We start from the raw sequence: 23,491 nt of genomic DNA, 5'->3' as shown, positions 1-23,491 counted from the left end.
GTCATACGAACATAAATACCATATGCCTTCTCCCACACTGACGTAAACAAAAACAGCCAGACTTGTACATTCACAGATATTTAATTGTCCATAAGGACATACACATTTTTTTTTTTAAACGCCCACATCTTCCGTACCGCATTTCTTCATTAGGCTGGCTATGGCTTTGCACTCCCGAGTTGTAGAACGTGGTCTCTTATCAGCTGAAAACTGCATCGCAAAGGCAGCATTAAGGGGAAATGATGTAAACCGAAAAGGATGTGGAAGTAACCAACACATGCACACAGCATTCTGGGGATTGTGAAATGGAGTTCAGATTTCTCAGCTCGATTATGGCCTGGCACATAAGGTCTAAAAATCTATTGCAGGGGACACATATCTTCTGGCGTTATTTGGTCAAAGGAGCACATGATCTGCTCTCACACCCCTCTGCAGTTCTGTGGCAGCTGCTGGCAAGGGAGGTGCCAACCGTATTGGCATCTCAGCAAGTGGGGAGGCGGGCACAGGCTGGGGCTGCCTCAGTCACATGTAGTTAGGCCCTCTGAGACACACCTTGCCCCATGGCATGCTTGCCCCACTTGAATGATAAAAGGTTTAACCAGGCCTATGGGGAGAGCGTCTTGGCCTAGCCCAATATGGCGGACTAAGATGAAGCGAGTGGCTGCCATTCTCCACTGCAGAACTTCCTCCTGCTATGAAAGGGAGGAACTAGCCAACCAGCCGGTGCCACAAAGGACCGCCGGAAGCTGAGATGCTTCCGAAAAAGGTGTGCTCAGGTAGAGTCAGACTCACACTACCTGTCACACAGGGGCACATCCCATGTTGTGGGGGCGGAATCATTGGAAAAGGGCTTGAATATAATACTGCCAATATTACCGTGCCATCACAGAAGGCCTAAGGTGCAGCCACACGTGAAACACTGTGTTAAAAGTCCTGGTTGCCGTGCTTCAGAAAATATATTGTAGAGCTGGGGGAAAGTTCAGGAAAAGGGCAACCAGAATGAGCAAAGCCTCCACGAGGCTGCAACTTGGGAGGGGGGTTGTATAAGATTGTGTATGGAGAAAATGGACAGGGGAGGGGTTTTTCTCCCTCTCTTGTAATACAGTCGTACCTTGGAAGTCAAACGGAATCCGTTCCAGAAGTCTGTTCGACTTCCAAAACGTTCAAAAACCGAAGCACAGTTTCTGATTGGCTGCAGGAAGTACTTGCAGCCAATGGGAAGCCGTGCTGGACGTTCGGGTTCCAAAGAATGTTCGCCAACTGGAACAATTACTTCTGGGTTTGTGGCGTTTGAGAGCCAAAATGTTCGACTTGCAAGGCGTCTGGGATCCAATGTACGACCGCACTAGGAGCTGGGGCTACCCAACGAAGCTGACAATTAAAAAATTCGGGACAGACCAAAGAAAGTCTAGTGAACAGCTAATCGTGTGGAGCTTGTTGCCATAGGAGGTAGCGATGCCCACCCACCTTGGTGGCTTTCAAAGGATATTAGACAAATTAATGCAACATGAGGCTATCAATGGCTTCTATCCATGATGGCTACATTCTGGATCCACCACCAGAGGCAACAGGCCAGTTGCTGGGAATCACAGCCAGGGAGAGAGATGTTGTAACTCAGGTCCTCGTTGGCCACTGTGAGGGCAGGATGCTGCCCTAAATGGGATAGTGGGCTGATCCTGCAAGGGCATGTTCTGATGCAAATGGGGGCAGGGTTATTTGTTTTTCTGGCAAGGTGGCACCATTCTCCTTTTCTCACATCCCACTTGGCAGCAGGCTATTTCTGCATTTTAGCAGAAATTTAGCAGTCAGGGGGCGCTAATAATGCCATAGAAAGGTCTTGGCACCGGAGGGGAAATCTCAGCTGCACAGCAATGCAGAACAAGAGGGAGGATCACATTGAAGCCCCTGTCACAGGCGGCGCTGCGAGAATTTTCAGAGAAGGAACTGGAATCCCAGCCTTTGCACTTTTAGTGTCTCCCAGGGCAGAGGAACCGACTGGGTTTGGGGTTTCCTGCCTTGCGCCCCCCCCCCCAAGACTTGGGCATTTCATAGATTTTAGCCTTTCATTTTCAGGTAGGGTTGCCATACATCCAGAATTTCCTGGATTACTGTAGCCACAAAGCAATGGCCGGGTGGAAATCGGTTAAATGCCTTGGAAAATCTGGATGAACGGCAGTTGGTGTCAGAAGTCGTTTTTGCTCAGAAATAGCTCAAAAGCATCCTATTTTGCAAAGAAAAAAGCTCAATAACTTTTCTGCCTGGAAATTCACTTTTTGAAATATGGCAACCCTACTTTCAGGCAGGAAGAAAGTGAAAATGAACTGCTCACCCAGTTCCACAGTCAAAACAAAAGCTGAGCCATTTTAAAAACCATAAATTAGAATTAGGGGAACACAGTTCGGTCTGGCCTCAGCATGCAGACCCCTTGAACCAACTGGTCAGCCTCCTCACCTAGCAGCATAGCGTGGTTTGCTGGTGCCTGGAGCAGGCTGGGGTGCACCAGGGGGTGGGGCATGGAGGGTGAATGGAGCCTGCTGCGCCAGCCTAGCCCTTGCCACCAATGCTGCCAGAGTGCCCCCCCACCCCATCGGAGCCAAGCAGGGCTGCACTGGCTGCCCTCCTGCACAGTGGGGAGCCTGGCCAGCCAACATGGCCCTTGGGCCATCTTGGGACTGCCAGGGGGCTATAAGAAGCCAAATGTGCATCCCCCTCTTAAAAAATGCACCAAGGGACATCGCCCTGGCAGCCCACCCTTCCAAACTATGCCCCTGCTCTCCCCTGCATTGATGCCTGTCTTTGCCCCCCACCCCAAACATATTTTCAGTGCTCCAATCAGCACCCGGTGGCTTGGAGTTCTTGTTTTAATTTCCCAGAAAGCTCCAGTTTGATGCTCCTTCAGGGGGATTGTGGGAAATTGAAATGGAAGTTCTTGGCTGCCCAGACCACTGCCTCTGACAGATAAGCCCACCCAGAAGAGGGCCTGGAGGACACTTTGCCAAGGGCATCCCTCAAACCTATGTTCAGGCACAAACTCGCAGAGGAGCCTAGCCTTTGGCAAGCGACAGCTTCACAAACTTGGCTCCCATCTATAATAAAGGGAGGGTAATAATACTGACCCACCTTTGAGGGTTTGTTGGAAGTGCTCTAGATGATGAGGAGAAACGTGCTACTTAAATACTACCGGTTCAACGTTATCAAGCAAAGAAAACAACATCTTGGTCAGCTCCTCTCTTCCTCGAAACCGCCGACACGCAGGAACAAGAAACGCTTCCTTCCTGTCCCCACACTAAATTTCACGGTGGAAATTTAAGAGGTTGAAAGGGCTCTACAAACTGCACTCTGGGAGCCAGAGTCACAGCGAAAGCACCTCCCTTTGGGAAAAGACATACGAAAACAACGAAATACGGACCACTTGGTTCGAAGTACCGTGATCCGAAAGAATACTGATAAGGAGGCAGGATCAACCGCCTGAGCTTGGCTTGTACATAGCCTGGCTGTCCGAAGGGCCCGGCAGAGGAGCATTCGTCCCTCCCTTAGGCCTCGCAATGTTCTGCCCCGAGTGAACGGCTCACAGGCAGACATTGATTTGCTTGGAAAGCTCTCGCTCGAGGTCCAAGATAAGGGCGTCAAAGTCCTTCAGGTTGAGCTTCGCGCTGAAGGGAGCCTCGGGGTCTTCCACCAAGGCGAAGTCCCCTACGAAGACGGCTCGGTTGTGGTGCGTCAGAGTCACATCTCCGTTGTCCTCTTCGTTGTCGCTCTCGCTGCCAGCCACCTCGTCGTAGTCGGTGTCGCCGCCCGGCCTGGGCCCTGCCGAAAACTGCTGCTCACACACACTCCAGTCCCCAGCGTAGCGGTTGCTAGGAGGGCTTTCCAGGCCTCGAGGGCGGCTCCGGGCCACGACGGTGGTCTGCAGCAGTGGCAGGTCCAAGGGAGGGCGGCAGTGGCGCTGGGGTGGCTTGATGGGCAGCGGGCACTCGCCCTCCTCTTCGGTTACCCTGCGTGGGGCTGAAGGGAAAGGGAAAGCAAGTTATGAAAACCAAATGCATCTGGTTCACTAAGGCCTGAGGCACAGACCTTCCAAGTGTCCCTATTTTCCAGGGACAGTCTTGGATTTATAGAAGCCATTCCAGTTTATTTTATTTTCGGAGAGCCAGTGTGGTGTAGTGGTTAAGAGCGGTGGACTCGTAATCTGGTGAACCGGGTTCGCTTCCCTGCTCCTCCGCATGCAGCTGCTGGGTGACGTTGGGCTAGTCACACTTCTTTGAAGTCTCTCAGCCCCACTCACCTCACAGAGTGTTTGTTGTGGGGGAGGAAGGGAAAGGAGATTGTTAGCCGCTTTGAGACTCCTTCGGGTAGTGATAAAGTGGGATATCAAATCCAAACTATTATTATGATTATGATTATTATTAATTATTTCTCTTTGATTTCACAAATATAAATTTATAACCATACTAAATACATATCCATATAAAGAGATTACTCTGAATCTCAAAATCCCCCCCATGGGTCCTATTGTCAACATTTTCAACTGCATATTATTTCATAATCTATATTTTGTATCTATCCATATTGTCCATAGCATTTGTTACATTACAAGTGAGGTTAAAATCCTGCTAATGTTTCAGAGTGGCTGGGGCAGCCCAGTCAGATGGGTGACATATAAATTATAACACTACAGTCGTACCTTGGAAGTCAAATGGAACCCGTTTGGGAAGTCTGTTCAACTTCCAAAACGTGCAGAAGCTCCTGCAGCCAATCGGAAGCCACAGAAGCCGTGCTGGACGTTCGGCTTCCGAAATTTGTTCGAAAACCGGAACACTCACTTCTGGGTTTCGATTGTTCGGGAGCCGATTTGTTTGGGAGCCGATTTGTTTGGGAGTCAAGGCATTTGAAATCCAAGGTATGACTGTACTATTATTATTAAATTATTATTACTGCAGTGTGAATTCTGGCAGGTGCCGGGCCCTCCATGTCACTGAAACCCAGAGCATTGCATGCCTCCAGCCAGCTCCTTCCTGGGCACCTGCCCTCTCTTGCCCACTGGCCTCCCCACTTGGCACTCACCTGGCCAGGCCTGCAGCAGGTAATGCAACACTTCGATGTGGTGCTTGAAGTCCATGGTGCTGGCAATGGTGCGGTGGTGGTGGCTGGGGCCACAGGGGCCCGGCCCCGCTGCTCCCTGGCTCAGCAACACAGGACCAAAACACACAGCCAGGTTCTGGGCGTTCATGCGGTTGAAGGCATGGAAAGCAGCAACCTGGCTGAGGTGATCCAACAGCATTGTCAGGGTGGCCTAGAAAATGGAAGAAGAGGCAGCTTGCTTCAGATCAACCTCATAGACGCTGGTCTGAGGCCAATACCCAAACAGGGAATGATCTTAAATTGGGAGGGGGTTGGGGAAAGGGGAAGGGATGCCCTGAAGTGCAGAGAAACAGTGTGGAGAAGCTCCCTCACCTGACATATATGGTTATCCCTCTCCTTGGTACTGTTCAGGTGAGCCCTGAAGTCAAGATGGCTTTTTGTGAACGGTTCTGCAAGGGGTAGTTGCCTGTCTCTTTTTCAGCTGGGATGGTTTTAGTGAAGCAAGGTAGAGTGGTTCCCAAACTTGGTTTTTGAACATTTTTCGGAAGCCGAATGTCCAATGCAGTTGTCGGCTATTGTTTCTGGGGTGCCTGCACCAATCAGAAGCTGCGCCTTGGTTTTTGAAACTCAAACAGGCTTCTGGAACAGATTAAGTTTGGCGCTTTTGTTTTTGCTATTTATTTTGCATTTTTGTTTTTGAGGCTTTTTTGGTTAATTTGATTTTGTGACTGTGCGGCACCCAGTTCAGCTACTGATGTATTGACTGACTGTGTGACTGCGGAAATGGATAAAAGCCCCACATCCAAACAATAACTATCATCAGTGCAGGTAAGAAAAAAATGTAATTTTAAATTTTATCATCTACAATACTGTCTTACCTCTTTTATAGTACAGTACATTGATTATGTCTTTCATTTTATGGATCCATGGTGTCGTTAGATAGTAGAATTCATGTGAAATTGTTGTTTTAAGGGTTGTTTTTAAAAGTCTGGAACAGATTAATCCGTTTTGCATGACTTTCTATGGGAAAGCACGCCTTGGTTTTGGAACGCTTTGGTTTTGGAACGGACTTCCGGAATGGATTAAGTTTGTGAACCAAGGTACCACTATATATAGAAAGATCTCCAGTATTTGATGTTCTTCAAAATGGCACTAGCTGCTGCAGGAAGATAACTGTTTTGAATGGAATGGTTCATGTATTTACTAAACGAACAACAAGGACACAGTCCTGGCGCTCCGGTCCTTGGAGCCTGGTACCCATTTGCCCATCATGCACAAATCTTTTGAGTTTATGCTACTTGCTTAGCCAGAATGCCAGTGGCTTCCCATTGGAAATTCCAACACCTCCTTCCCAAAAGTAGGGGACGTTGCACTGTCAGGACACTTGACACATAAACAGAGAGTCCTTAACAGACCACTTTTATTCGACCAGGTATACGTTTTTCTACAGTGTTAACTCATCTGCATAACCCACTAAACCCCCTGCTCCACAATAAATATGTGGCAAGGCTTTAGCGAGAACTAATTTGGCTCACCTTTTCCTTCTTTTATGTGATAAATGTACGTGACACTGCACTCTCAGTGGTCTCTGTGTTTTCCCCTTCCCTCTGTATTCTCATTTTATTTTTCTATTTGCATTTTTTTACATTACTCTTACTACATTTTGCATGTGCTTATGTCAATAACCATTCTGTATAAAAATGACGACAAGAATAAAAATGATGATGCTTCTTTTCAAAACAACAACAGTGGCAACAACCTGGGTGGGATTTGATGGGCCTGGTTCTGATGGGAAGGAAATCACGTTTCCTCCGATGGGGAGTCCAAAACTCCTTCAAGGGCCACATTGTGGTCAGCCTGTAGGCTACTACACTACTGGGTATACTGGGATGCAGGTGGCGCTGTGGTCTAAACCACTGAGCCTCTTGGGCTTGCCGATCGGAAGGTCGGCAGTTCAAATCCCCGCGACAGAGTGAGCTCCCGTTGCTCAGCCCCTGCTCCTGCCAACCTAGCAGTTTGAAAGCATGCCAGTGCAAGTAGATAAATAGGTACCGCTGTGGTGGGAAGGTAAACAGCATTTCTATGCACTCTGGTTTCTGTCACAGTGTCCTGTTGTGCCAGAAGCGGTTTAGCTGTCTGTGGACGAACGCTGGCTCCCTCGGCCTGAAAGTGAGATGAGCGCCACAACCCCATAGTCGCTTTTGACTGGGCTTAACCATCCAGGGGTCCTTTACCTTCACTTTTTTTTTTTACTACTGGGTGTGTCATCCTTGGCACAAGCAGAGAGGCCTGGGGTCAGATGAGCTGCCATCCTGGGGGGTTCTCACCTTCTCGGCCTCTGGCAGGCAGTCCAGGAGAGCTGTCGTTGTCGCCTCTTTCGCCTCCTGCCCAGCCGCCCGATTGGACATGGCTTCCAGGACCACTTGGTACAGTGGGTCAGTGATAAGAGGTGCGGGGAGCTCACGCAAATAATCCTTCAGGATTCCTGGCGGGGGGGACAACAAGTGGGGAGGAGGAAAGGAGAAAATACCTCAGTCCTTTTAACCATCACCGCGGGTCCCCTCCCATACTCAGTCCTCAGTCCTTACTAGAGAGGGCTCCTGTCATCATGGTGCTGAGAGAGTAGTTCTTGCCACACCCTAAACTGCCCTATCCCATCATAAGGGACATTTTCAGGCAATAGCTTCCTTCACAGAGGGAGGACTGTGAGGGTGACGGATGCGAAGACTGAGGCACAGGGCCAGGTGGGGGGAGGCAGGAGGGCTGGAAAGGGGCCAGGCCAGACCCCTTTATTGCTACAGACCTACACAGCTGCTCTTCCAGACGGAAACAGAAGGACGATATGGTTTTGATTTATTTTTATTAAAACTATTTTTATATATGCATTTCACTGAGAGTTTCTTTTTTAAAAAAGTTTTTTATTCAAAATTAAAACAAGACACATTATCCAAAAACATATCATCCTTGTTTTTTCCCCATTTTCCCTCCCTCCCCCCACCCTCCCACACAAACACCACCCGCCCACCCCCCGACTTCCCTCAGTTCCAGTCTTTGGTTTCTCTGAGACTGCTGTTTTCTGCATGTTACAAAGTTGTATAGATCCTCAAACTATTTAGCTGATTATTATCAATAAAAAGTTTGTGAATGTTTATTCAAAACCTGCCAAGGAGTCCAGTTCACTTTGTTGCGTCTTCAAATACTCTGTAAAGGGTTCCCATTCATCTTTAAAGTTCCTGGCCCTCTGCTCATAATCTCTCAATCTCTCCCTCTCTCCCTGTGCTGGGGATATTTTTGCCCCATCTCTCACCTCACCATCTCTGGAGCTCAAGAGAGCGGAAGGAGAACCAAGGGGTGGAAATGGAAGGGTAGCGAAACCGTCGGAGAAACAGAAAAACTGTTGGAGAAACTGTCCAGAACTGTCAGGGTTGCTTGACACAGAGGGGCAGACGGCCGCAGGAGGTGGATGGGCTCCCCTTTGCTCGAGGCATTTAAGCAAAGCCTGGATGGCCACCAATCAGGGATGACGTAGTTGCATCCTGCACTTCGGGGCTGGGCTGGATGACCTCTGAGTTCCTTTCCAATACCTATGATTTGTAGCTTGCCTCCCCCTGCCCCTTGCCATGATCCTAACAATTGGCAGATTCTGCCTTCTCAGAAAAGCCCCGCCAGCAGGCCACTTCTCCAACATCACATGCACGCAGCCCTGAGCACTTGGGAGCACTTGAGGTTCGGTCAGAAGTATTAAGGGCTGCAGAGGGCTGCAATGCCCTGGATGACTCCCTCATTGTCCCTTCAAAAACACCTGCCCCTCAGAAGTCAAAATGAATGCAAATAGGGAGCAAGGCAATTTTGTGGCTAAAGGACCATTATTGACTTTGGAAGCAGTATAAAACCAGAAGTGCCTGTCAGTATCTCCAGCCAGGAGCAGACAGGAAGCAGAACTGCATAGATGTGTCTCTACCTGTCCCCAAAGACTCCGCAAAGCAGCCAGAGTTTAGTTTCTGCAGGGCCCACAGGGAAGAATACGAAGGACACTGACCTGTAACGACATTGATGTCTGGATAAAGGTCCTCTGAGAGAACCACGGCAGTGCTGTCCCGCTCAAAAGCATCACGCAACTCCTTTTTCACCGCCGCCGAGCCACACAAGCGATACAGGCCCACAACCTACAAGCAGGACACAGCCGGTCACTTGGGCAAAGGGGCCCCCTCTCCAGAGGGCTGTTCCATAGGCCGGGTGACCTGGCTGCAGGAAAACCTGGGAGAGAGGGAGGAGGTCTGGCCCGAAACCTGAGGCCCATCGACTTAAGGCATTTCCCCGGCAGGTTCAGTAGTGCATTAGGGCATGCTGAGTTTTTCATCTTTCAAATTCCAAATGTGAGCGGTGCTAAAAAATTGTAACGCGACTTGGGAATCCAAAAGATATTTTGGTTAAATCAATTTAGTTTCATTTGGTCAACAAAATGTGTATCGAAGTACAGTCGTACCTTGGATTTTGAACAGCTTAGTTCCCGAGCGTTTTGGCTCCTGAACGCCGCAAACCCAGAAGTGACTGTTCTGGTTTGTGAATTATTTTTGGAAGCCGAACATCAGACAGGGCTTCCACAGCTTCCGAATGGCTGCAGGAGCTTCCTGCAGCCAATCAAAAGCCATGCTTTGGTTTCCGAACGTTTTGGAAGTCGAACGGACTTCCGGAACAGATTCCGTTCGACTTCCAAGGTACGACTGTACCAGAAATCATTAAAATCGCCCAATACGTGGAGTTATATTTTATATTCATCATCAATCTTTATTACGGTCCAGAGACCCAACAAATTGTTACAAAGCAATACACAATTCAGACAGCCTATCTTATATTAGCATTAGTATTAGTATTATTTATAAATCATACTGTATTTTACATTACCTGGCACTTTCAGAAGGTAAAATTAAAATCCTTCGGTTTTCCAAGAGCAGTTTATCTGCTTCTTAAGCAAATGTAGACCTACCAAGCTAAACGTTGTCCAATCACAAAAATAATAGCAGATTTGATTTCCTTACACCCAAAAACGTGTTTTTAAGACTCCTCACTGACAAAAATTTGCAAAGATTAGGTTTCACCTCCTTAATAGCCCATGCTATGCCTTTTGGGAAGAACCTAGGTCAAGTGGAGATGGGTGGATGGAGAGAAAGAGAGATAGAGAGAGTGCATTTACCTTTAATCCCCGCTTCTCAATCTGGGCAACACACTTCTGGATCAGCAATGGCACTTTGATGGCAGCCCCTTCCCTCTCCACCAGCTGGCTCAGCTTCACTCCAAAGACCTGGGGCTCCTGTTGGTTGCTGGCTGGATCCCACTGGTCTACCAAGGTGAGTTTGATGTAGAGGAGACCCTGTGGCTCCAGCTGCATGGCAAGCTGTTGACTCCTGCAACCTGGAAGGAGGGGCAGCCGAGAGAGATGCTGTGAGGATGGCCTGGTCCCTCAACTCCACCCTACACCCTTCACCTTGGCAAAGCCACACTATCAGGTCAGCTCCAGTGACATCCATCTTTGTCAAGCGACAACCATGGAAGAGGCCTGTCCAGGCACTTCAGCACTTTGGACAGAAAACAGGGTCTGTGATCACATCTAGATCTGTCCTCACCCCCCCCTCCTGCCACAGAATCAGCCACCACTCCCCACCTGGTCATGTTTGGCCCAAACATGGAGCTTCTGTGATCCAGGCTATTCATTCCCTCTGGCCAGCAAGGGGATCTCAGCTCACATACAGGGGCAACACACTGGCTTCACCAGTTCAAATCCACTCTTCCCCAAGCCCCAGAGCCAAGATGTCAGGCTTTGGGGAATCCTATTCCTCCCACAGTGGCAGCCAAGAAACAGGTAAACAAGAAGAGTTCTTACCAAGTACATTATTTAATATTCACAGAGAGAGGCGAAGGAATGCAGTCTCTCTTAGAAGTCCCACCCCCTCCGTCTCTCCTATTCTACGTCATTCCTGCTCTGACTGACCTGTGCTTTCTGCCTCTGAGCTTTCTGTTCTACTACTCTCAATGCACGCCTGGTCCTGGGAGAAGGGGGGTCAGGAATGCTTTCCAAAGACACTGAGTCTGTCAGCTGTCTCTCCCTGTTGCTGCTTCTTCTTCTTCCTGCTGTTCCTCTCCCAATATTTCCCAGCTTCTCCCCTCTGCAGCCTTTGAACTTTGCCCTTCTGCAAACCACGGTTGCCAATCTATACTATCCTCCTGTTCTCAGGAAGGTTCGGGAGAAAGGGACACAGTCCCCACCATTTCTCTTCAATCTAGCCCTGAATTTTCTTTTTCTGTTTTGTTATTTTCTTATTGTCCTGTTTTTTTAGGGGGGTGGGTATGCTGTCACTGTTGGAAATACAATGGAGAGTTATGTGCAGGAATTATTTTGATGTCCTTTGTTAAGGGTCCTGCTCTGCAGTATATCAATGCCAAGGGAGGTGCAAGTACCTTTACTCCCCTCAAACCTCTCTGCTTGCCCCCCAAGGAACAGACTTATCCGCCTGCCGCTGAATAATAATAATAATACAGTCATACCTCATGTTACGTTTGCTTCATGTTATGTTCTTTCAGATTACGTCCCGCAGCGACCCGGAAGTTCCGGAAAGGGTTACTTCCGGGTTTCGCTGCTCGTGCATGCAAAGAAGCAAAAAATGACATCACGTGCATGCACAGACGTGGCGAATCGCAACCCGAGCGTGCACAGACGCACTGCTGCGGGTTGGGCTCTTTTCATGTTGCGAACGGGCCTCCAGAACGGATCCCGTTTACAACCAGAGGTACCACTGTAATAAGAATAATAATAATTTATTTATTTATACCCCGCCCATCTGGCCGGGTTTCCTCAGCCACTCTGGACAGCTGCCAACAGAATATTAAAAACATGAAAGAACATCTAACATTAAAAACTTCCCTAAACAGAAAGAACCATTGTGATATAGTGGGTAGAATGCCAGACATGGGAGACCAGGGTTTGGACCCCCCCCCCTCAGCCGTGAAACTCACTGGGTGAACCTGGACCAGTCAATGCCTCTCTGCCTGACCTACCTCACAGGGTTGTTGTGGGAGTTAAATAAGGAGAGGGAAGAACCACACAGGCCACTTTGAGCTCCTTGGAGAAAAAAGTCTGGGTTATAAACTCAGTGGTGAGGGGTGGGAGAAGATAATAAATCACCTTGGAAAACATGGGGCAGAAGGATGGAGCCATGGCAGCAGACTCGATTCTTGCCCACCGCAGGGTCACACGAGAAGACCACGACTTTGAGGAGCTGGGCATCCTCAAGCTCCAGCTGGAAGGAATGGTTGAGACTGAGGAAGGCTGCTTGGCAAGGCAGCAGGGCCGTGCGGGCCTTGTTGACCGAGTCCACCTGTAGGACACAGAAGACCTCCTTCGCTTCAGCCTTGGGGGGCCTGAAGTCCTGCACCCCCAGAAGGTGGATGCTGACCAGGCCGGACAGGTGCTGTAGGCAGCCGGGCTGCTCGGCGTAGCTGTACGGTCGGAAGGACCCCCCTTCGAGACCCAGGCAGGCCTCAGGCTTCGCCAGGAGGTCTGGGGAGTCGCCGTCGCTCAGGTAGCCCCCTTTGCTGGGGGCCTTGGCCCGCGCCAGGGTCTGCCGGGAAGCCACGCTGCTGTCGAGGTGGTAGCGGCTGATGACGTTGCCCGACTCCTTGGGAGAGGGGCCTCCATCTGGCTCTCTGGTCCGGGAGCTGCGCAGGCTCAGCTTCCGCCTCAGCTCCGGAAGCTTCTTCATCTTCATAGAGAGGCTGCGCACGGGGCCCGGGGACTTGGCCTTGGAGAGAGAGTGGCCCTTCTTGGGGGCACTGGGGCTCTGGGCTGCTGACACGGCGCCCGCGGCCCTCTCCTCAGGCTCCACACTAGCAACTGCCGCTTTCCCTGCGGAGAGAAACTGTATAAGATAGGTCAAACCAAGTGCCACTCACCCAGTGGTTATCACCCCCAAGGTGGGGAAATGAGTGGCAGCTGGGCTCTGGGGTTCTGTTCTGACTGGGGCTGGTGGAAGCCGTAGTCCAAGACCCCTGGAGGGCACAACGCGGGCAAAGTCTCCGTTACAACGGCCCTGCAAAGAAGAATATGCCAAAGCCAAACAAAACGCGCACTAGAGAACTCACAATTCAGCATCGCAGGACCATTTTCACGGGCAATGGTTATTATTGACAGGTGTATCAGCTGCTTCTCAATAAAGATTCATTCAAAGAAATGCACAAATACAGTGGTGCCTTGGTACTCAAACGCATTGGTTCCCAAACACTGAAAACCCAGAAGTAAGTGTTCCAGTTTTCGAACGTTTTTCGGAAGCTGAACGTCCAATGCAGCTGTTGGCTATTGTTTCCGGGGCACCTGCACCAACCAGAAGCTGCGCCTTGGTTTTCAAACATTTCAGAAGTCAAACGGACTTCCGAAATGGATTAAGTTTGGCGCTTTTGCTATTTTTTCCGCGTTTTTGTTTTTGAGGCTTTTTCAGTTAATTTGTTTTTGCGACTGTGTGGAACCCAGTTCAGCTACAGATGATAGATAGATAGATAGATGATAGATGATAGATAGATAGATAGATGATAGATAGATAGATAGATAGATAGATAGATAGATAGATAGATAGATGATAGATAGATAGAACCCCCCCCATCCAAACAATGACTATCATCAGTGCAGGTAAGGGAAAAAATTAATTTAAAATTTTATCATCTACAATACTGTCTTATTTCTTTTATAGTACAGTACATTGGTTATTGCTTTCATTTTATGGATCAATGGTCTCGTTAAATAGTAATATTCATGTTAAATTGCTCTTTTAGGGGTTGTTTTTAGAAGTCTGGAACGGATTAATCCATTTTGCATGACTTTCTATGGAAAAGTGCGCCTTGGTTTTGGAACGCTTTGGTTTTGGAAAGGACTTCCGGAATGGATTAAGTTTGAGAACCAAGGTACCACTGTAATCCAAACCAGAGACTCCCAAACTTTTTTGAGCCACCGCCCCTCCGATCCATAGACTCGTCCCCAGGGCCCCATCTGCTACCCCGCAAGAAGCATTATTCAGAAGAGAGGTCTGCATGCACAATCCACTATGCAAGAAAGCAACACAATACAACAGCCATAACAAATTGCACATTTGTTCAAAATAGAATCAAAACGAATTAATTCAGCAGAACTGAAGGAACCGGGCCCAGTGATACCAGCTTGTCAAAGTCTGATAGTCATTTACACCTCCAGTGCCACCCCACCCCCCGCAATCCCCTTGCTTCTTAGTGCCCCCCAATTAACGCCCCCCCTCCTCGCAGGAGGCAGTACCAGCCACTCAGTGAGCCACTGATCTAAACGGACAATAAAGCAGCCTATTAAAATCTGCTTTAGACAGAATTGGCCTGTAGTGCAATGGGTGCTGTAAGATGTGAACTGGCAGCTGCCAGGCTGGGACTGTGGGGAAGACGAGGGCAGAAGGACAGCTCCCTGGCAATGAGACATCAAGCCGAAAGGAAGGCTGGGAAAGGGCCAGAGGGGCTGAGCAGCAAAGCCTTCCTGTTAAATCAGGGCAAGTGGTTCATCCAAGAGCAGTTCCACGTCAAAACCCTGATGTGGGATACACGCAGCGTCAGAAGAATGAAACTCACATGACGCTCCAAGGTGACCTGGCTTGCTGCCCTGGGACAGCTGTGCCAGGGGGGCAATTAATTTGGCTCTGATATGATTATTTTTTAATGTATTTTTATTAAAGATTTTCTTAGTTTACAAAAGTACGTGCAATCTCTCTCTCTCTCTCTCACTCTTTTTCTCCAAGTAACATTTTTTTACAGATCAGTTTCATTTGTTGAGACATTAGGAAGAAGAAGGGGAAAGGGGGTGGAGATGGGGGGGTGGCGATGTTTCTATTATACTTAAGATATGTGGGGTTTTGTGTCATTAATTTGGTCCTGATGATGAGAAAGGAGAAATGCCAAAAGAATGGGGCTGGGAGGCCATGGGGCCAGGATGGGGGGGGGCGATGGGTGAAGCACAGGGTGGATAAAAATCAATGCTTTTTTTAAAAAATGATTTTTTTATTTAAATAGGATTTTTAAAATGAAATGCTTTTGGAGGAAAAAATATTTCTAAAGATAGTCTTTTATTTAAGTTACATTATAGTCCAAAGGCTATTCATCAGGAAATAAGGATTTAAGTTTTTCATGTGTGCTAAAACTCAGACTGAGTTTCTTTTTTAAATAATTGTTTAACCACATCAGTTAACAAAAAAGGTACAGTGGTGCCCCGCAAGACGAACGCTTCGCAAGACGGAAAACCCGCTAGATGAAAGGGTTTTCCGTTTTGGAGGCGCTTCGCAAAACGAATTTCCCTATGGGGTTGCTTCGCAAGACGAAAAAATCTTGCGTCCCCCCACGGCTTTTTTCGCTTTTTTCGCCCTTTTCCTAAGCCGCTAAGCCGCTTATCAGCTGTTCCGCTGATAAACCGCTTAACAGCTGATCGCGAAAAGCCGCTTGACAGCTGTAGCGCTAATCCGCTAAGCTGTCAATGGGCTTGCTTCGCAAGACGAAAAAACCGCTAGATGAAGAGAATCGCGAAACAGATTCTTTTCGTCTAGCGAGGCACCACTGTAAAAGGTAAAGGACCCCTGGATGGTTAAGTCCAGTCAAAGGCGACTATGGGGTTGCAGCTTGCAGGCTGAGGGAGCCAGCGTTTGTCCACAGACAGCTTTCCAGATCATGTGGCCAGCATGACTAAACCGCTTCTGGTGCAATGCAACACTGTGACAGAAATCAGAGCACATGGAAACACCGTTTACCTTCCCGCCACAGCGGTACCTATTTATCTACCTGCACTGGCGTGCTTTCAAACTGCTAGGTTGGCAGGAGCTGGGACAGAGCAATGGGAGTTCACCCCGTTGTGGGGATTCGAACTGCCAACCTTCTGATCGGCAAGAGGCTCAGTGGTTTAAACCATAGCGCCAAATTATTGTTTTCCTCCTTCCAAAAAAGTGCAGCAGAAAAGTTGTCTAAATATAAACAGTTAGCTTATTAAACCTCACAATAATTTCATAATGATCTCTCTATGTATTTCTAATAGTATAACCAAATCAGTAGTTTTTGATATAACTGTAAAAACTACTCTGAAAATTTATTATTCCAAAAATGAAACCTTCATCTGGTTGTAAATATTAAGATACCAGCAAGAATGAGTCTTTCTGTAAAAAAAAATAAAAAATTAATCAAGTCTTACTGACTTGTGATTTAAATCGATTTGATTTAAATAAAATCCACCCTGGTGGAGCACTTGTAAGGCAGCAGGGGAAAGGGGGAAATATGGAGAAGTGATGCTGTAAACCAGGGAGGGGAAACCTGTAGTCTTCCACAGGTTAAAGGTAAAAGTAAAGGGACCCCTGACCATTAGGTCCAGTCATGACCGACTCTGGGGTTGCGGCGCTCATCTCGCTTTATTGGCCGAGGGAGCCGGCGTACAGCTTCTGGGTCATGTGGCCATCACGACTAAGCCGCTTCTGGCGAACCAGAGCAACGCACGGAAATGCTGTTTACCTTCCCGCCGGAGCAGTACCTGTTTATCTACTTGCACTTTGACGTGCTTTCGAACTGCTAGGTTGGCAGGAGCAGGGACCCAGCAACGGGAGCTCACCCCGTCACAGGGATTCAAACCACTGACCTTCTGATTGGCAAGTCCTAGGCTCAGTGGTTTAACCCACAGCGCCACCCACGTCCCCTTCCACAAGTTGCTAGACTACAACTCCCATCATCCCTGACCATCAGCCAATGCTTGCAGGCTCCAACGGGGGCTGGAATCTGACAGCATCTGGCCACAGCTCTCCCACCCCATGGTAAAAACGTGGGGATTGTCTTAGAAAAAAGATCTCTCACCAAAGGCCCGGGACTGGTGGCTGCTGCTCGGCTCCTCCGCTTGCTTCGCTGGCCTTGCATGTCTCGGCGAAGTCCGCAAACCATCGCCACCTGCCTGCTGCAAGTCACCTTCGCCTGCAGCCTTGGCCTCCCTTGGCTTCCCCTTCCTGCTCCTGTTCTCAGCGCCATTGCCCCACCTCTTGTCGCGGTCGGGGAGCTGCAGGTCCTCATCCTCCGGGATGGGATTGTACCAGATATCCCCTTCGCTGCTGCAGAGCGTGCTGGGCTCCTGCTCTGTACTGGACCCGGCCGCCGGCTCTTCTGCCCCCTGGGTCTTCCCCGAGGAGAGCACCCAGTGTCGGCTGCTTCTCTCAAGGCTCTGCAGGTAGGCCCCCTGGCTACTGCACTTGGCGCCGATGTTGGAGGTGCGGGCCTCTGCTGGGCCGACCAATGGTTCAGCGGCGTCCTTGGGCCCAGTTGCCGCTGAGCCAATGTGGGGGTGGCTCTCTGGGGACAGTGTTTCGCCGAGGTCAGCAGGTGTCTGTGCAGCATTTGGAGAGCTCAGCTTCCTGCTGCGAGGGTCTTCCTGGCTGCTCCAAGCAAACTTGGCCCAGGTTTGCTTCCTCGACACGGTGACGGCGGCCCCTTTGGCGCGTCCATCACCCGGCGGGAGAAGCCCACACTCCGTGGGGGACTCCAAAGCTGATGGAGCCTCGGAAGGAGAATCTGCGGAGAACAGAAACCAGCATGTTGTGTTTGTGCCTGGTTGTAATGCTCGAGTTCAGAACACACTGAAGTTGTTGCATTAAACATTAGGCAAGGCCTTGTTGAACAATAAGGCGGTTCGCAACTGGAAGGGAACGGAGACTTGGCACAGGAAACTATTAGGGAAGCTTTAGGTGCCAGCTATCCTGTTTGGGATGGAGCAGAACAGCTGGCCCGTGGACCAGGTGCAACAGACGGGGTCTCCTCATCTCCCCTTTTCAGGCTACCCCCCATGCAGACATAGAGCAGACTGTTTTGAAGCCTATCTGCCACATGGGGGCATTTTCAGGAGGCTGAAGCAGATGTGGGGAGGGTTAGCCTCTCCCCATGAACTGCGACACCCTCCGCATAGGAATTAGGCTTGAAAACAGCCTCACATTGGAGCTACCCAACAAGAAACGGTTGTGCCAACTGAACTCTGGGTCTCTCTTCAAAGTCCACTACAGTGGTACCTTGGTTCTCAAGCGTCTTGGTACTCAAACGCCTTGGTTCCCAAACTTGGTTTTTGAACATTTTTCGGAAGTCGAACATCCAATGCGGCTGTCAACTATGGTTTCCAGGGTACCTGCACCAATCAGAAGCTGTGCATTGGTTTTCAAACATTTCGGAAGTCAAACAGATTTCCAGAACGGATTAAGTTTGGCGTTTTGGCTTTTGCTATTTATTCTGCATTTTTGTTTTTGAGGCTTTTTCGGTTAATTTGTTTTTGTGACTGTGTGGAACCCAGTTCAGCTACTGATGGATTGAGTGACTGCAGAAATGGATAAAAGCCCCCATCTAAACAATGACTATCATCAGTGCAGGTAAGAATTTTTTAATTAAACATTTACAATACTGCCTTATTTATTTTATAGTACAGTACATTGATTATTGCTTTCATTTTATGGATCCATGGTCTCGTTAGATAGTAAAATTCATGTTAAATTGCTGTTTTGGGGGTAGTTTTTAAAAGTCTGGAACGGATTAATCTGTTTTGCATGACTTTCTATGGAAAAGAGCACCTTGGTTTTGGAACACTTTGGTTTTGGAACAGCCTTCCAGAACGGATTAAGTTTGAGAACCAAGGTACCACCGTACTCTGTTCCCTTCCAGCACTCAGCTTTTCTCCACAGACTGATACTATTAAGGGATTCAGGGCTGCTGAGGCGACCTGGCTAATATGCACGAATGTTCCTAGGGATGAGCTCACTGAGCCTTGAGTGCTTCTGTTTAAACTCTGGAGAAAACTTCTGAAACCATCCAGACAGCAAAGGAGCCCCCGGCAGGAGAAAGCAGCAGGCACAAGCAGATTTCGGAGTACTGCATCCATGCTCTGGATTGAAGCAACCCACAGAAGCCTTGAGGGAGGACCAATTTGGGGGGGACCAGAGGAACGGTGATGGGGAAAGGGGTCCTGGAGGGGTTCAAGCCCATTCCTACCCGGGCTTGGCCTGAAGACATGCAGCCAAGGCCTGCAATGCAGCTGAGGCCAGGAGGTCCCTCCCATCTCCCAGCTGCTCAGACCCAGTGCCAACTTGGATTTCCTGTTGTTTACTGCGCAGTCCCCTCCCCGGCCAAGACACAGAGCTCCCTTTGTAGGTCCACGAGTAACTCGGCACACGAAGAGCCCCATTGATCAGGGAGCAGCCCAAGAACGAACATACAAGCCACAGAGAAGGCAGCTGGGGAGCAAAGGGGGACGTGGAAGGAGCAGCAAACGATCACAGAACACAAGACTCATAGAATTAGAAGGCACCCTGAGGCTCACCTCACCCAACCCCTGCAATCCAGGAATATGAAGCTGTCCCATACAGGGATCGAACCTGCAACCTTGGTGTTATTAGCATCATTCTCTGACCAAATGAGCTACCCAGGTGCTGCTTTGGGACGCGTTGTTCCCAGGAGACGCATTAGAGAACCTTATTTCATTTCATATAACCTTATATCTGAATACTTCTTTCCCCCCAGAGTTTTTACCTGCCACTGAAAGACAAACTCAGATGCACAACCAGGAGTAAGAAGGAGGCACTATACTATGCCACATAATCAACAGCCTGAGGGAAAGATTCCAGGAAACCTACCTTTTTAAAAAAAATTAAAAAATGGTTATTATAGGGTGTGTGATTTTTTAAAAAAACAGTTATTATCCAGCCCCTCAGTTCCATTAGAATTTTCAGGGAGGTTTACAGTCATAAAATAAAACAATAAAAACATAAAACTACAGTACAAAGTTAGAAATAGCAATTAACTTAAAGGGGAAGGGATAAATCGGCAACTATTACAAGAACTTCAGAAAGAGATTCCCAGTGCCTGGGTAAGATCTTTGCCTGGCACTGAAAGGCTAGCAGACCCAGGACCAAGCAAGCTCTGCAAGCAGAGTGCCACCACTGAAAATGCCTTTGCATCTCAGCCCTGTAAGTTTGATTGTTGTTCTCATTTTACAGGAGGAGAACTGAGGCTGAGAAAGTGCGGCTTCCCCCACAGGCTTTTCCAGAAAGAACCGAGGTGAACTCAGATCTCCCAGAATTTTGAGCCCGTGGGACTGAATGTTGTAGGGATACCGAATGAAGGTTGTATGGTTTGCCTAGAAAGCCAATTAAAGGAAACAGCAGCTGACATCTCCAGGGCTTGAATGGTACATTTCACACAGCCATGGGCACATCGACTGCCATGTGCTTCTGCCAGGCAGCCACAAAAACAGTGTGTGAAAAAAGGCATTTGTGGTGACAAAACTACACCATGGCCCAGCTAGATTGGCATCAAGTGGTGCTCTTGTGTCCATCAGGTGACCAGCAGTTGCATGCACCATCCGCTCCCTGTCTGCCAGATGCTCACATGGATTGGGGCTGCACAACTCTGTCCTTGGGCTAAAGACACGATACTTCAGGGACAAAGCACTTCTTGTATCCCCCTTGCCTGACTCGCCCGCCTGCCCGTTTTCTGCCTCCCCAGCCCCTGCCCTCTAAGCTGCCACCTTGGGCCAGCCCCTCCACTTTGCTCATGGAATGTGCTACTCAAGGCCAGCAGGACCACTGGGTAGAGGGAGCCAAGCACCTCAGGCAGCAGTTGCTGAGGGACACACAAGCCGGGCACCCACTAAACCAGCCAGCAGCCGTCAGGGGCGTGCTGGGGTGCTACCGCCGTCCTGTGGCCTGTGCTGAAGATGGAATCATCTCTCAGCCCAGTCACCTTCAGAACATGGAAGCAAGGAGGGGACCATCTTCTTTTCCATATAATTTTATTTTTATTTTGACAAAGTAATAATCATAAATAAATAAGAATATGAATGTGCACCCCACCCCCGAGACCATTCCATGGTAACTATCCAACCTCCCAAAATTTCAACTCCTCTTGGGGTGGTTTGGCCCCTTTCCGTTTTAACAGTACAAATTCTACAAACACCTTCCTCAAAACATTTCTCCGGCATATTCCCCGTCTTACCTTAATAGCACAGCTTAATTTATCATTAATAGCTACATCCCACACCTCTTTATACCATTCTTCCATTTTATATTCACCTTGCCCCTTCCACTTCCTAGCTAGAAGAACTCCTGTAGCTGTCAATAAATTTGCTAGCAAGTCCTTCATAACCTTCCTAAATTGATAATAATGCTACCTCGGGACTTTCAGTCAGATTTAACCCAGCAATTTCTGATACCTCCTTAAACACCCTTTGCAAAAAAAGAAGTGCATTTTACACCCCCACCACATGTGAACGTAATTCCTGGTTTCCTGGCACCCCTCCTGGGGACCATCTTGCCCTGAGACTCAGGCGGCAAAATGCCTTGGGCTGGCTCTGGCACTGCTGAGGCGACTGAGAAGTTGGCGGGCAAGTTTGTGACATGGGGGGGGGGGCAAACTCTGATCAGGGCCTGTCAAGGTGGGATCTGGAGGGATCTGTGACCTGTTCTTTGGGTAGGTGGGGGAGATTCCGGCAGAAGTGCCCCTCCACCTGGAGAGGAAAGAGCCCCCTCCGAGGAAAGACGGGATCCGCCGCCCATCCATCCTTGGCAGCTCCTTCCGCTCGCTTCCTTTTGCCTATTTTAGCAGCAACGGCAGAGGAAATGCCGGAGATGCCTTCTGGCCCCAGCCCTCCCGCGGACCCCCCGCCTCTCGCCCGCGCAGGGTGGGGTGGGCTCCCTGGCGGGGGGCGCACCCACCCCGTCTCCCCGGGACGCCGTTACCTGGCTCTTTGCGCTGCGCCGCCTTTTTGCGCCCCAGGCGCTCCTTGCCCCGCAGGCGGGAGAAAGTTTTCCGCAGCAGAGGCTGGGCCATCACTTGACGGGGCGGCGGCGGCGTCCTCCCCCTTCTTCCTCCGGCCCCGTCGCCCCGCCTCGCCCGGACCCCGCGCCGCGCTCGGCGGGAGCGAATTCCTCGGATGCCTGCCGAGCTGCTCCGGCGGCCGCGACTCGGGGGAGGCGGAGAGGAGAGAGGAGGGCCGCCCGCCCGCCCGCCCCGTCGGACTCAGCCCGGAGCCCGCCCAGCCTGGAGGGTCGGCCAGGCCTCTTTTTCGGGCTTCTAGCCGCCCCGAGGAGCGGGCGAGGGGAAGCCACTTCCGCTGGCGTCCCGAGGGGCGCCCGGTTCCTTCCCAGGCTCCCTGCGAGGCGGGAGGGTGGCCCGCCGTCCTGGGCCGGGGAGGAGGAGGAGAGGAGGGCGGTCGCAGGACTCAGGACCATCCCTCCGCCGCCCGCCAGCCCCGCTGCAGCCCACCCACAGTTGCAGAGGCAGCAGTGCCCAGTGGGCGGATCCAAGCGGCCCTCGGAGAACGGCGGCGATCGCCGTCGCACCGCATGGCCGAAGCCCAAGCGGGACGGACGGGGCCGCCCGGGGCAAAGCGTGCCCAGCTGGCATCACCTCCGACCGTGCAGCTCGAAGGGGCTGCCGCGCCGGCGACCCACCCGTGGCCTCACCCCCGGGCTCCCCGTCCGCTTGCTGCTTGGGCCGGCGCTTGTGGGTTTCTTCCCGAGGGGCTGGTGCGATGCGGCCGCCCGCAAGGGTAGATCTGCAGGCTAGATCCGGGTGGGGCAGGGAATCCGCAGAGAAAAGTGTGGGGAGGGGGAAATGCTGGGGGGGGGCAGACGGGGAAGGGGAGAAAACCCACCGTGGAGACTGAAGGAGACACACAGAAGCAACTGGGCGGAGAAGTAATTTGTATGGTTTTAACAGATCAACAGATAGAAATAAAACTATCAGTGTTTACTTATTTTAAGTCCCCCCCCCTATATTTTTAGTTCATATTTTAATCTGTAACTGGCTCTGAGTCCTGCCACCTAAAAAGGTGGCATATAATTAATTAATAATAATAATAATAATAATAATAATAATAATAGGACTTGTTCAAACAGGCACAACACTTTTTCCTTTAATTTTGGAAGCAACCCCAGGTATCTCCAAGTGCGACTGTATAATTTCAACTCGGCCACAGAAAATCTGCAGGGCAAATCCACACTTGTCTCAGTTCATATATACTTAGTGGATCGTTTTTCATGCCAGCAACACCCCTCACAGAACACCTGGGTGGTGTGGGGAGAGACTTGCCTACCACAAACATTACCCAAAGTGCAATGGATGAACACACCAGCATTGAAGGAGCCCACAGTGTGGTGCCTTTCTCTGCCGGTTGTTCAGAGGTGCAATTCTGGTGTAGAAAATTCATGTTATGGACTCCGTCTATGTGCCCAAGGTTTCCTGACTCCAGAGGGGCACACAAATGGGCAATTTGTGGCAGCATTTGCACAAGCTTCATTCATACCACTGGTGTGGCAGAGTTAACACTTTTCCATGGCAAAACCCTACAGCACAC

The 23,491-nt window shown here is 49.8% G+C and overlaps 1 protein-coding gene across 2 annotated transcripts; it reads right to left on the bottom strand.

Moving 5' to 3' along the window:
* Positions 1 to 62: 62 nt before the first annotated feature.
* SYDE1 (synapse defective Rho GTPase homolog 1) lies at positions 63 to 22,554 on the bottom strand. Of its 2 annotated transcripts, XM_053371355.1 has the most exons (8): positions 21,873 to 22,554; positions 16,966 to 17,670; positions 12,263 to 12,982; positions 10,277 to 10,494; positions 9,122 to 9,248; positions 7,410 to 7,567; positions 5,065 to 5,293; positions 63 to 4,005 (listed from the first exon to the last, which is right to left on the bottom strand). In XM_053371355.1, the coding sequence occupies exons 1-8, from the start codon at positions 21,961 to 21,963 to the stop codon at positions 3,569 to 3,571; spliced, it is 2,685 nt and encodes an 894-aa protein (XP_053227330.1). In that variant the 5' UTR covers positions 21,964 to 22,554; the 3' UTR covers positions 63 to 3,568. The 2 variants fall into 2 exon arrangements, with proteins under 2 accessions (XP_053227330.1, XP_053227331.1); XM_053371356.1 differs by lacking the exon at positions 21,873 to 22,554 and having other exon boundaries at positions 12,263 to 12,995; positions 16,966 to 17,116.
* Between the last annotated feature and the right edge of the window lie 937 nt (positions 22,555 to 23,491).

The sequence above is a fragment of the Podarcis raffonei genome, chromosome 17 (assembly GCF_027172205.1).
Source record: "Podarcis raffonei isolate rPodRaf1 chromosome 17, rPodRaf1.pri, whole genome shotgun sequence".
Lineage (NCBI taxonomy): Eukaryota > Metazoa > Chordata > Lepidosauria > Squamata > Lacertidae > Podarcis > Podarcis raffonei.
This window is presented reverse-complemented; position numbering and strand designations above follow the sequence as displayed.